The 13,593-nt window shown below is 40.6% G+C and overlaps 1 protein-coding gene across 1 annotated transcript in view; it reads right to left on the reverse strand.

Moving 5' to 3' along the window:
- LAMB1 (laminin subunit beta 1) overlaps positions 1-13,593 on the reverse strand; it is a 73,644-nt gene that overhangs the window by 42,081 nt on the left and 17,970 nt on the right. Inside the window, exons 8-13 of the mRNA XM_060157293.1 lie at positions 11,763-11,965; positions 7,282-7,402; positions 5,601-5,789; positions 5,165-5,344; positions 4,915-5,027; positions 3,682-3,761 (exon numbers count right to left, since the gene is read on the reverse strand). Coding sequence (XP_060013276.1) covers positions 3,682-3,761; positions 4,915-5,027; positions 5,165-5,344; positions 5,601-5,789; positions 7,282-7,402; positions 11,763-11,965 — 886 coding nt within the window. The remainder of the gene's footprint in view (positions 1-3,681; positions 3,762-4,914; positions 5,028-5,164; positions 5,345-5,600; positions 5,790-7,281; positions 7,403-11,762; positions 11,966-13,593) is intronic.

Below are 13,593 nucleotides of genomic sequence, written 5' to 3' on the forward strand. Positions count from 1 at the left end.
TGGGGCCTTCAGTCTAAGAAGGAGAAAGGAGAGATCTTCAGAAGAAAGTGGTGGGCTTCAAGCCAGATGTCAAAGTCTCAGAAGAAAGTGGTGGGCTTCAAGCCAGATAGCAAAGTCCTAAATTTAACTGATGAAATAATTTTGAAGGATGCTATCAGACTGCTTCTGTTTTTCAACGTTTTAAATAGTTGCAAGCAGCATTTACTTAGCAACCACTCTTACTTATTCATTAAAGCAGGTTAGGGGACTTCCCCACTGGTCCAGCGGTAAACGCCTTGCAATGCAGGGGATGCGGGTTTGATCCCTGGTCGGAGAACTAAGATCCCACATGCCATGACCACAACTACTGAGCTCGCACACCTGAACTGGAGAGCCTGCGTGCCGCACACTACAGAGCCCAAGCATTCTGGAACCCTCGTGCCACAACCAGAGAAGAGAAAACCCGCACGCCACAACTAGAGAGAAGCCCGCGCGCCTCAACAAAAGATCCCACAACCAGAGAAGAGAAAACCCGCACGCCACAACTAGAGAGAAGCCCGCGCGCCTCAACAAAAGATCCCGCCTGCCTCAACGAAGATCTCGCATGCCGCAACTAAGACCCGATGAGCCAAAATAAATAATTAAAAAAAAAAAAGCAGGTTATCTACTAGGCAAAACGTTATTAACCTGGTTTGAGTCACATTATTTAAATCAATTAGGTCTTACTTTAAAATATTCCGAAGTTCAGACTAGCTGTCAATATAACAGGCATGGATTACACACTTTAATTGTTCTACCAAAAGCCACTCGGCTCATTAAACAAAACATTTAAAAACTTTTTCCACTTAATGACTTTACACTTAATCTAGCCCTAGCCAAGGTAAATAAGGAACGTTTTGGGATTGATTTAGAGATTGCCTCTCCCGAGGGGGCATGTTTAATTTTTGTATCATAAAAATCTTTTTTTTGTCAAATTCTTTTACTCGGTCAACATTTATTCAACATGTGTCTGAGGCAAAGCAAAGTACAATAATACTGTCAGGTGGAAGATATTTATGACTGTCTGCAACAAATCAATCATTCAGCAAGGACGATCCTGAGCATCTGCTATGCCCCAAGCATTCTAGAAGAACTGGTGCTTTAGAAGACACAGCCTCTGTCACCTCTTTGGGACTCTTAAAGTCCTGTGGGGAAAAACAACCTTGAAAAGGATGACAATAAAACACTGAAGAGTCACAAGACTAGAGGCATCTTGAAAGTTTCTTTTCTTCCCCCACCAATGATGCCAAAAGATAAGGCATCTATTTCATCCATCATGCTAGAAAGAACAAATTACCCACTTGAAAATCTTCACTGAAGGATATACGTATACATGAATAACTGATTCACTTTGCTGTACAGCAGAAACTAACAAAACATTGTAAAGCAGCTCTACTCCAATCAAAATTGAAAAAAAAAAAAGCTTCACTAAAATGTTTTGTTTCACAAACTCTCTTGACTAGCACATTCTGGTTTTTGCACATTTTTTGCAGGAGAGATTAGGGGCAGGCCAGGGGCTGTGCGTGGGTGCATTTAGAGACAGGAAGCACGTGTGGACGAGCGAGAGAGAGGAAGGGAGTGTAAGCAACAAAAAACCGTTTAGTGTAAAGGAACACAGGACATTCCTGAGTTTAGGACATAATTTGGAGAGTTACGTATGCCACTTTCCTCTAATCGAGAAGCATTTTCGGAGTGCCCAGGGCTTTGAATTGAGGAATCAGTTACTAAAGGAATCATCAGCTTGTGTTCTGGGGGTCACCAAGGGAAGTCAGGGAAGTGATTTCATCAGCAGAGAGAGCGGTTGGTCTTGCTTTCCTCCCTTATGGAACTATCCTTGCGTCCTCCCCTCTGGAGGTTTTCTAAGAACAGGCATTCACCCTGGAGTTCCGGAGGCGACCTGCTGTCCCAAGTTTACTGCACGATCTGGAACAGAACAAACCCAAATACGGAGGCCAAAAAGAACATGTTCTTGCTGCCTAAAATCTCATTCCTGCCCAAGCAGACTACTACAGTGTTGGGAAATCTTCCTGTAAGAGAGTCAGTTTTTGAACCCATGAGGCTTACTCAATGAATTCAGCACGTTCTCCCAGGGAAGATCCTGGGCCACAAGGAAACATCTGTCTACCCTCCCAACAGTCATTTATGCTATTTTTACCAGATGTTCTGAATCTCATCCAGTAACACACAGAGACGACTCAAAGGTAATTAATCCAACTCCCACAAACTGAACATCTTGCCGAAATGTGTACTTTGATCATTTTGAGGAGAGGGTCATGTCTCACCAATTCAAGGAATACCAACATATTTAATTAAGTCACTAAAATTATTGTATGTAATTTTCATTAATGTATCCGCAAGCTGGAAAAAATGAAATAGTGAAGAATAAAGTGAAGAGCCTTTACACAAATGAAAATGGGACTGCATTTTCCATCTTTTAAACTGGTGAAAATAAAAGTTTTGATGATACCAGCTGCTGGTGGGGGGTTGGGGAAGAAGGTATTTGTAACTGGTTGGGAGGAAAATAGACTAGCACCATATGTCTGGAGAACACTCTGACATTCTCTAGTAAAATAGAAAATGCACATGTACTTTGACGTGGCACTTCCATCGCCGGGAACCCAATCTATAGATATGTCTACAAACAGTCATCGAGATTACCAATAAAGATATTCACTGCAACATTTTTGAAAAGAAAAAAACCCAAACAACGGAAATCAATAAATCATGGCACTATCACATGATGGAACACACAAAAAGAGGTAGATGAATAGATGCTGATATAAAAAACAAACTCTAGATTAAAAAAACCAGTTTCAGAGTAATGTACATACATACATTACTTTGATTTATAAAAAATGTCTGTTAAGCTAAGTAGGAAATCATGGACTATATTCCTTTGTACTTGTCTTGTTTAAAAAGTAACACCTAAGATGATTTCAAAAGAAATGAGAGGAAGAAAAAAACTGTCATTTTTACAGGTATTTTGAGCACTATTATTAATTTCTAGAGAGACACAAGAAACTTAACGGTGGTACTTCAAGGCAATGGAACTTGGTGGGGAAAAAAGGCAGGATACCTGTCTGAACTGTTTGAATTTTTTTTAAAACCACGGGCATACACTGTTTCCATAATTTAAAAAATACTGAAAAGTAAAATACAAAACAAATAACACTATTAAAAACCAAGAAACAATAACCAACAAGGACCAACTATATAACACATGGAACTATACTCAATTTTTTATAATAAACTATAAGGGAAGAGAATCTGAAGAACATATATATACAACTGAATATACACATATATAACTGGATATATACACATATAACCGAAACATTGTGCTGAACACCTGAAAATAACACAGTATTGTAACTCAACTATACTTCAATTAAAAAAAAGACAAAAACTAAAGAAACATGAAAAAACAAAATTAAAAAACCCAAGAAACATAAAGACTAGAGAAGGCTTCAAAGCTAACTCTTGGAATGAACAAACCTTTGAAAACTTTGAGAGCGCAGGTAAAAGTGATTATCGGGCATTCAAACCAAAGGTGAATGCACTCTGCCTATCTTCTTAGGAGACACCGAAAGTCACCCTCGTCCTAGAGGTCGCAAGGACCCTAGGGGTGACTGAGCGCAAGAGAGTCAGAGCAGCTCCACTCACCTATTGTTTAAGGCTCCCCCAAGGTCACAGTCACAAGGTCGACATCCATCCAAGTCATTGCTTAAGCCCCAGTGCTCTGGCTGCAGAACAAAAGATTAAACGTCTAAAGGGGGGTTCCTGTAATTACACAATAGACTCAGCAAGAGACAAGTTATGGCGTGTTTTGGACGTTCCACCAAACGTTTATCTGCACCGTGGAAGGAGAAAGCCTACAATAGGTGTGAGTAGGAGTAGTCTAGCATAAAGAACCCAAGCTGTGGGTCACTGGGGTCAGAGAGGGTTGCACATACCCACATGGTAACCCCAGATCATAGCAGTTTCTTTGCCCTGCAAATAGCCTTCATCCAAGAATTAACATGAGCTAGCAGCAAATATGCCAATTTTCTTCACTGGAATTACTCTGGCAGTGAGACAGTAATATGAAAGCAATCACAAAAATGTTTTAAAAGATATAAAATATAATTTTTAAAAATTACACTCATAATTACTCTACCCATAAACACTACAGTCAACTTTTTGGTCTATTTCCTTCCAGATTTTGTTTTTCTTGATGAACTTTTCCCCTAGTCAAGAAACTACTCACATCCTGTGTTCTTTTATATACTTTTTTTACACCAGCATAAGCATTTCCTCATGTTATCATCATTTTCAATGGCAACCAAATATCACACTGCATAGAAACACCCAGATTTATTTAACTATTTTCCCTACTGTTGCTTCCAAGTTATTTTTGTTATGATTAATAAAAGATGCAATGAGTCTTCTGGTGAATACATCTTTGTCCAACTTTCTGATTATTTCATTAGGATAGATTCCCAGAAGTGGGATTACTGGGTCAAAGGGGATGCACATTTCTACAGCCTATGGATACACATCTGCAAAACACTTTTCACAAAGTATGAACTAGTCTGTATTTCCATCAGTAGCACACGAGTACCCGGCCCTCACTATGTCCTCACTTAACAGTCAGCATTCCTATTTTTTTAAAAAAACTTTTGTTAATTTTGTCTGTAAAGATGGTACTTCACTGTGGTTTTATTCTGCAACTCTAACAGCGATGGTGAATATCTTGTCAAAATTAGTAATTCCTCTTTTGTGAATGGTCTACTCGTGTCTTTTAATATTAATATTTACATAAAAGCGTGATGGTAGAACCTACAACTGTGAAAATCGTTCTCTATTGAAATGTCATATTCACAAACCACCCATCCCATGTAATTACGATTTACCTACCAGACACTGGTCACAATGCTGTCCTGTCACCAGACGCTTACAGTAGCAGTAACCAGTCTCAGAATCACAAGGATTCCTGCCAGGAATCGTTCCCAGAGGACTGCAAGTACAAGCTTCATTAAAGATAAAATGAAGTAAAGAAACACAAACCAAGTGAGTCTGTAGTAGTCGAATGGATTAAGAATTGCAAAGTAAAATGGGAATTACGTGCACATGAGAACTCCCAAACTTTTTGAACACATGTACTTACATTTACAACCAAATGGATCTTCAGTGCTTAAACCATAGAAGCCTTCTTTGCAGATATCACAATGTTCTCCTTCCACATGTAATTTACACCGACACTGTCCAGCAATGAGACCGGCAGAAAAATCCGTGTAACTGTCACAGACTCCCTTGTTCTGAGAACCAGCTGGGTCACAGGTACATTCTAAGGAGAATCAGAAGCATGAGGTAACACAATGTGTGTGTTTATGTAGAAATACACGTATTCCCTTCATCCCTCCAAATGTCACAAAAATAGACTCAAAAAGGCTGGACGACTAAGTAAATTCTACCCCCCGCATCCTATACAGCAGCTAAAATAAGGCTGGGGCTGAGTTCCAAGAGAAGGACTGTGACCACCAGACTATTCAAGCTGAAAGCTGACCTAAACAGGTCCCCCCTCGTGACCTCTCCCCACATACGTTCACAGAGGTTAGGATCCCGAATGTCTCTCTCCGGGTGCTGGTAGTAAAACGGTTTGCACTGCTCGCAGTTGCGCCCCATCGTGTTGTGCTGACACTCGTCACACACCCCTCCGCTGACGTTGCCAGTGGCCAAGTAGACCGCCATGTCGAAGTGGCAAGAGCTGGAATGTTCGTTGCAGTTACATTCTGCAAGACAAGACCGACGGCAGGAAAGGCCTTTTCAATCTACTTACCGGGGGAGGATGGGGTTGGTGGGAAGGAAGCTCATTTTGGAAACTGGGGACGAAGTTCAGGTGAAATGGCAATTAACAAGAAGGTGCTGGCGGTGAAAAGGACACATCTGCTTACGACATCAGTTTAAATCCTAAGCCATGCTGGAAACCTTCCGAGTGTGACCTTTATGAAATAACCTCACTTGCCCTCTTTGGAAGAGAATGGGCTATAAAAAGCTGAAAAGTGCTGGGGGAAGTCCCCGTGAAGGCTCACTTACAGGAAGGCCGCACTGCATGGAGAAGCGCTTGGGCCAGGCTCAGGGTGGGACGGGAATACGTCCCTCCAGAGGGTTTTCTAGGCGGTATGTTCCTGGGGAAGACTGTCTGGGCTGCCGGCTTTGAGGAACATGGTATGAAGGCCGGATTCCCTTGCTCGTCATTCCCACCACCACACCGGGCCAGGTTCTGTTAATCAGACCCTTAACAGCCATCCAGCCGGCCTTCTTGGGTCATTCTGTCCCTCCTCTAGCCCATTCGGCGGAGTTCTCTTGGTCCAACCCAGCTTTAACCATCGCTCTCTCACGCTCAACAACCCCCATCGACGACTCTTGTCTTCTCACAGTGAAGCTTCTGCCACTGGGGCCCTCACGGGGCTCTACACACTGGACTTATCCGTCCTGTAGGGAGGGACTGTGTCGTCGTGCCCTGGATACGTTGGTTTAATTAAAGCTCAGAATCATGAATTAAACCCTGGTGTCGTGAGAATACCCTTAGAGCCTTGTGTTTTGTGTTCTCCTTATCTGAACTCCCTTCCACCTCCCCCCTCCCCGCCCCCCTGCGCTTTCCTCTCTTTACCTAAACAATCCTAACTATCTGTTAAGGGCCAGCTGGTCGTCCTTACTAACAAAACCTTGACAACTCCAGCCCTCGCTGTTTTCTGAGCTCCTAGAACGGTCCTCAGTGGGGGCAGAGACAGCACGCCTGGCAGGGATGATAGTCTATCAGAATCACTGTGTGTGGGGGGCAGGGTGGTGGTGTTTCAAACTACCCCTCTGCCCAGAGAACAGCACCGGGAGGGATGGGTGGATGGAAAGATGCCACAGGCTGCAGCTGGGCTGGCACAGAAACAAGGCTGACAAATACGCCGTCTCTTTTAGACCTTACTGATCCACCACACGACTGTTTTCATTCACTGCTCACTCATGGTCATCTTGCCTTAAAAACAGGTACAGTGTCAGGGATGGCATCTGTCTTCTACTAAATCTGCCAAACACACAGGTGCTGCTCAAATACTAATTGATTAATTTAACAGACTGGATAGTGGCTTCCTGGGATTATCAGGGTGAGGCCGGGAAAAGGGTAGTAACTTTTCTTCCTTTTGCAGACCAGTGTACTGTTACAGCACCTCTACTCCAAAAATGAACACCGGGCTCTGAACTGATTCAGAACGTAAGCCTGAGACTTACTTTTACAGGCATTGCTGTTTCGACCTTCGGCGGGTCTCCAAGGTAAATCATGGTAGAAATCCATGCACTGTTCACAGTTTAAGCCCTTGGTGTTATGCCTGCACATGCAGTGTCCGTGAACCTTGAAAGTTACAAAAACAGAAAAAAAAAAGCAAAGGAAGAGATATACTAACGGCCAGACCTTTCCCACAATCAAGGGAAAATATCAACCCCTTCGGATACTAATCCTCATCTGTAGCGCACCACAATGAGGGCTTCTTTGTTTTTATTTTGCCCCTTCCCCCCGGTGAGTCCTGTCTTATTGATGGCCGTAATTCCCAACTCTAGGAACAGTTCCTGCTATATAATGGGTACTCGATAAATATTCTTATTGAAGTATTGATGAGAAAAAACACAGAAGAACAACATTAGTCACTTAAAAATTTTTTAAAAAAACAAACTAGTTACTTAACGGTTTAAAAAAATCTATTATAATAGAAGCCAACAAAAGTTATAATGAAGAACTAAATGTGTACACACCACCGGGAACCACCTGAATTTACTGCAAGCTTTACCCCATGCCATACAAAAGACAGGTTTTCTCTGCTTGCTTTGTCTGGTTTTTGACTTCCGGCTCAGCACTTAAAAATGTTTTTTCAACCCAAAATGAAATTTTAAGAATTAATCAGTTACCACATTTACATTTTTAAGGAAAGAAATATAAAATGCCAGAAAAAGATACAGATTATTTCGCTTCAGGAAGGGACCACGATGTGCTCTTTTATACCACACCACCAGTCACACTTGAGCCCCTGAGGCACATAAATGATAAATCAATTGCTCGACAGCAAATATGCACGTTCACAGATCCCTCACCGTAACACTAGTTTCTACAGGATGGAATTCAGAAACAGGACAGACAGGTCCACCCTGAACCCACCTTGACAAGAGTGCAGTTAGCAGAAGACTAAATTCCTCCCATTATAAGGTGGTTTTACATAGACTTAAACCAGTCCCAAAGCCCATACCACAGGACCCTATGGCATCCGAATCAACAGTACAACATACTGTGAGATGCATGGTAGTGACATGACTACATGAGGTTAGCTACACGCAGGATCTGTTACTCTGAGAAGTAAATATCATCTACCTGGCACTCTCTGAAAGATGGAGCAAGAAGATTAGAAGGACATATTCTCCCTTCAGGCTCTGTTAAAAATTCAACTTTATCTGTGCAATAAAGGTTCTAAATAGAGTAAAGGGAAGGCAGAAGTTTTAGACTGTTGAATACAAGTCAGTCCTGCCCCTTCACCTTCTTAGATGAGGACTAACAATTTTTGAAAAGGCCAACATCAACTAAGCAAGGCACACCTTTTGTCAAGAAGCAAGGCCCACAGCCCAGTGGAGGCCCCAGTGCAGAGTCAAGTGGGATTTATCCCAGGGATGCAAGGATTCATCAATATATGCAAATCAATCAATGTGATACACCATATTAACAAATTGAAGAAGAAAAACCATACGATCATCTCAATAGATGCAGAAAAAGCTTTTGACAAAATTCAACACCCATTTATGATAAAAACTCTCCAGAAAGTGGGCATAGAGGGAACCTACCTCAACATAATAAAGGCCATATACGACAAACCCATAGCAAACATCATTCTCAATGGTGAAAAACTGAAAGCGTTTCTTCTAAGATCAGGAACAAGACAAGGATGTCCACTCTCACCACTACTATTCAACATAGTTTTGGAAGTCCTAGCCACGGCAATCAGAGAAGAAAAATAAAAGGAATACAAATTGGAAAAGAAGAAGTAAAATTGTCACTGTTTGCACATGACATGATACTATACATAGAGAATCCTAAAGATGCCACCAGAAAACTACTAGAGCTAATCAATGAATTTGGTAAAGTTGCAGGTTAAAAAATTAATGCACAGAAATCTCTTGCATTCCTATACACTAATGATGAAAAATCTGAAACAGAAATCAAGGAAACACTGCCATTTACCATTGCAACAAAAAGAATAAAATACCTAGGAATAAACCTACCTAGGGAGACAAAAGACCTATATGCAGAAAACTGTAAGACACTGATGAAAGAAATTAAAGACAATACCAACAGATAGAGAGATACACCATGTTCTTGGATTGGAAGAATCAATATTGTGAAAATGACCCTACTACCCAAAGCAATCTACAGATTCAATGCAATCCCTATCAAATTACCAATGGCATTTTTTAAGGAACTAGAACAAAAAATCTTAAAATTTGTATGGAGACACAAAACACACTGAATAGCCAAAACAGTCTTGAGGGAAAAAAAGGGAGCTGTAGGAATCAGGCTCTCTGCCTTCACACTATACTACATACAAAGCTACAGTAATCAAGACAGTATGGTACTGGCACAAAAACAGAAACACAGATCAATGGAACAGGATAGAAAGCCCAGAGATAAACCCATGCACCTATGGTCAATTAATCTATGACAAAGGAGGCAAGGATATACGATGGAGAAAAGACAGTCTCTTCAATAGTGGTGCTGGGAAAACTGGACAGCTACATGTAAAAGAATGAAATTAGAATACTCCCTAACATCATACACAAAAATAAATCTCAAAATGGATTACAGACCTAAATGTAACACTGGACACTCTAAAACTCTTAGAGGAAAACAGGAATAACACTCTTTGACATAAATCACACCAAGATCTTTCTTGATCCACCTCTTACAGTAATGGAAATAAAAACAAATAAACAAATGGGACCTAATGAAACTTAAAAGCTTTTGCAAAGCAAAGGAAACTACAAACAAGACGAAAAGACAACCCTCAGAATGGGAGAAAACATTTGCAAGTGAATCAACGGACAAAGGATTAATCTCCAAAATATATAAACAGCTCATGCAGCTCAATATTAAAAAACAAGCCAATCAAACAATGGGCAGAAGACCTAAATAGACAGTTCTCCAAAGCATACAGATGGCCAAGAAGCACATGAAAAGCTGCTCAACATCACTAATTATTAGAGAAATGCAAATCAAAACTACAATGAGATATCATCTCACACCAGTCAGAATGGGCATCATCAGAAAATCTACAAACAACAAATGATGGAGAGGGTGTGGAGGAAAGGGAACCCTCTTGCACTGTTTGTGGGAATGTAAATGGATACAGCCACTAGGGAGAACAGTATGAAGGTTCCTTAAAAAACTAAAAATAGAATTACCATATGACCCAGCAATCCCATGACTGGGCATATACCCAGAGAAAACCATAATTCAAAAAGACACATGCACCCCAATGTTCATTGCAGCGCTATTTACAATAGCCAGGACATGGAAGCAACCTAAATGCCCATCGACAGACGAATGGATAAAGAAGATGTGGTACATACATACAATGGAATATTACTCAGCCATAAAAAGGAACGAAACTGAGTCATTTGTAGAGACATGGATGGATCTAGAGACTGTCATACAGAGCGAAGTAAATCAGAAAGAGAAAAACAAATATCGTATATTAACGCATATATGTGGAACCTAGAAGAATGGTACAGATGAACCGGTTTGCAGCGCAGAAAGAGACACAGATGTAGAAAACAAATGTATGGACACCAAGGGGAGAAAGTGGCAGGGAGGTGAGCTGGTGGTGGGATGAATTGGGAGATTGGGATTGACAGGTATACACTAATATGTATAAAATGGATAACTAATAAGAACCTGCTGTATAAAAAAATAAATACAATAAAATTCAAAAAAATAAATAAAAATATTTATTTAATTAAAAAAAAGGAAGCAAGGCCCACAGTCCAGTGGAGGCCCTGGTGCAGTCAGGAGAGCAAGATTTCAACTCGCATCTGCCATGTACTTACATAGCGCCCTTTGGCAAATTACTTAAACTCTGGTCTCTTCTAACAAGAATCAACAATTCACTTAGAAACTGGTAAAATATCCTAACGTTACCCATTTGGCAAGTTACCCAAGTCCCCTATTTTTAAAATTACATAATTTGAAAACACAGCATAAAAGCAGGAAAAGAATGAAACTAGAAGATCAAGAAACAAAGTCCATTTGACTCCTAAAGGGTGTCCATGGTTCTAGGTTCAAATTTCCAGGTTCTCTGGGCTGAGGTCAATTTATGCCTTCTGGCATGCAGGCTGGAATGCTTGTGGTTTTTAATATTCCCTCAAGTAAAGGAAGATGTGACTGTCACGTAGAAAACTTTCTAATCCTTGCTGACTAAAATATCTACTGTGGCAGCAGCCCACAGGGACAATTTCCAAAAATTCGGTGTCTATGAAATGAGTATTCTTTACATTCTCGTAGTCCAAGAAAATCAGCAAACAGAAAAGAAAAAAAAAAAATCAACCACTGGAATGGTACAAAGGACTAAATAGCGGTCTGGAAAAATATGACCCCAAATAAAAAGGTAATACTAGCTTTCATCTGCTTTTTAGAATCACCCGTACGAAGGAGGAAGCTGCCTGGAACGTGTACTTACCATTCCTTCTCCTTCTGTGTGGAATCCATCCACCGGGGCACACTCGCTGGCGTGGCCATAGCAGAAGCAGTTTCCTCGAATCACCATATCGTAAACCGCGTAATAGTACTTTTCTCTGATTTCCATTCTGGAATCCAAAAGGTTATCTCCCAAAGTATGTAGTTTCACAAACTTGATTCTCAAGTTGGTGATTTTTAAGAGATCTACGAAGGTCACCAAGAATATGGAAAGTGTGATCAAAGAAGCAAGGCTTCCTTTGCAATTAGACAACTTGTTTTTTTCCTCTTTATAGAAAGGCATGACAAATAAAAATGGCTTAAGCTTACCCCCGCTGCATGATCTACATGCACGTAATAATAAAGGTTAACATAATGTGACAGTCTCTCGAAGAAAGGTTATTCCCTTCTCATCAGTCTAACAAGAACATCTGTTTTGTGATGGATTTGTTGGCAGACTGATGTCTCAGGAAGAAGTGTGGAGGCGGAGAAATTTAAAAATGCGGTTGCATGATTGCCGGAAGCCACTGAACACACAGTAATCTAAACTACTGCAATACCATCTGGTTCCCACAGCAATTAGTCTCAAAATCAGAAAATTCCATTCAGGTGGGAAAGAGCTTATCAAAGCACTCCAATTCTCATTATCATTATAAGACAATTAGAGACATGTGTTTATCTTTGGCGAGGAAAATGCTATCTGAAATTTCCCACCATTTAGGTGAAATCCAAGTTACTAAAATCGATTTAACATGATAGAATAACCACAATCCAGGGCCTGACTTTTCAACCCAGTTTGGAAGCACAGTTACAATCTACAACTTTCTGGGTCTTAGTTTTACAGTTTACCAATATAATTACCAATATAATACAGTGGCATGAAGATAAAGGAGCTTAGTATTGGGATGCTGAGGCAAATTATTCTTTCCTAAATAGAAATTACTTCTAGACCAATGTCTCTTATTTGATCTTTTCTTCCTTTTTCTGGGTCTATAGGCCTATGCTTATTACAGAAGCGGGGCTGTCAATTACATTCTCTAATAACTTGATAAACCAAGAGTGATTCAATCTTCTCTATCAGTGTTTTCATTAATCACTAAGTGGGCTCTTGCTGAAGTGGACCCCAAAAGATTCATTAGTCCACCTGTCCTCCCCTTTTAGCTCTGTAGCCTAAAATTGCTCCTAAGCTTTACTTTCCTTTCTGCTGATAGATTCTTAAAATTTACAACACGGGACAACGGGGCATTGGCCCAATGCATCAGATACTTTCAAAGCCCAGATACAATTTTAAATACTTATAATATATGCATAGCTTACAATGAAGACTACAGAAATAGCTGTGGGTTGAAAGAGAAAGCCCATGAGTCCATGCATTCAACTTAGGCTCTTTGTAAAATCAAAAACCAAACAGAGAAACTGTGGTACTACTTCATCGAACGGAACTTCTGAATGCCAACATTTCCTCCTGCACAATACGAGCACAAGCGCCTATTGACAAGAGGCCAAACAACAAACGTGAAGAGCAGCTGGAGTATTTAGAAGCCCTTGAGTGATCTCTGTGGAAGCCCTCAGCAGAGCAAATAAGCTCCCTCGCTCTCTCCTGCCATATTTAACAACAGCTAAGCCTCGTATTTACTGCTGTTATAAGAGGCACAATCACTTTTGAAGTGAGTTTCGGAGGCCTCAACAATAGGGACAACTAAAGAGATATTGTTCCCTTGATTACAAAGTAAATCCAAACATGATCTGTAACAGTGGATGTATCTGTAACATGATCTGTTACAGTGGATGCTTCTTTAATACAGGAATAGGTTTTCTGATGCCATTTAACAGCC

Source organism: Lagenorhynchus albirostris, chromosome 8 (assembly GCF_949774975.1).
Source record: "Lagenorhynchus albirostris chromosome 8, mLagAlb1.1, whole genome shotgun sequence".
NCBI classification, from domain to species: domain Eukaryota; kingdom Metazoa; phylum Chordata; class Mammalia; order Artiodactyla; family Delphinidae; genus Lagenorhynchus; species Lagenorhynchus albirostris.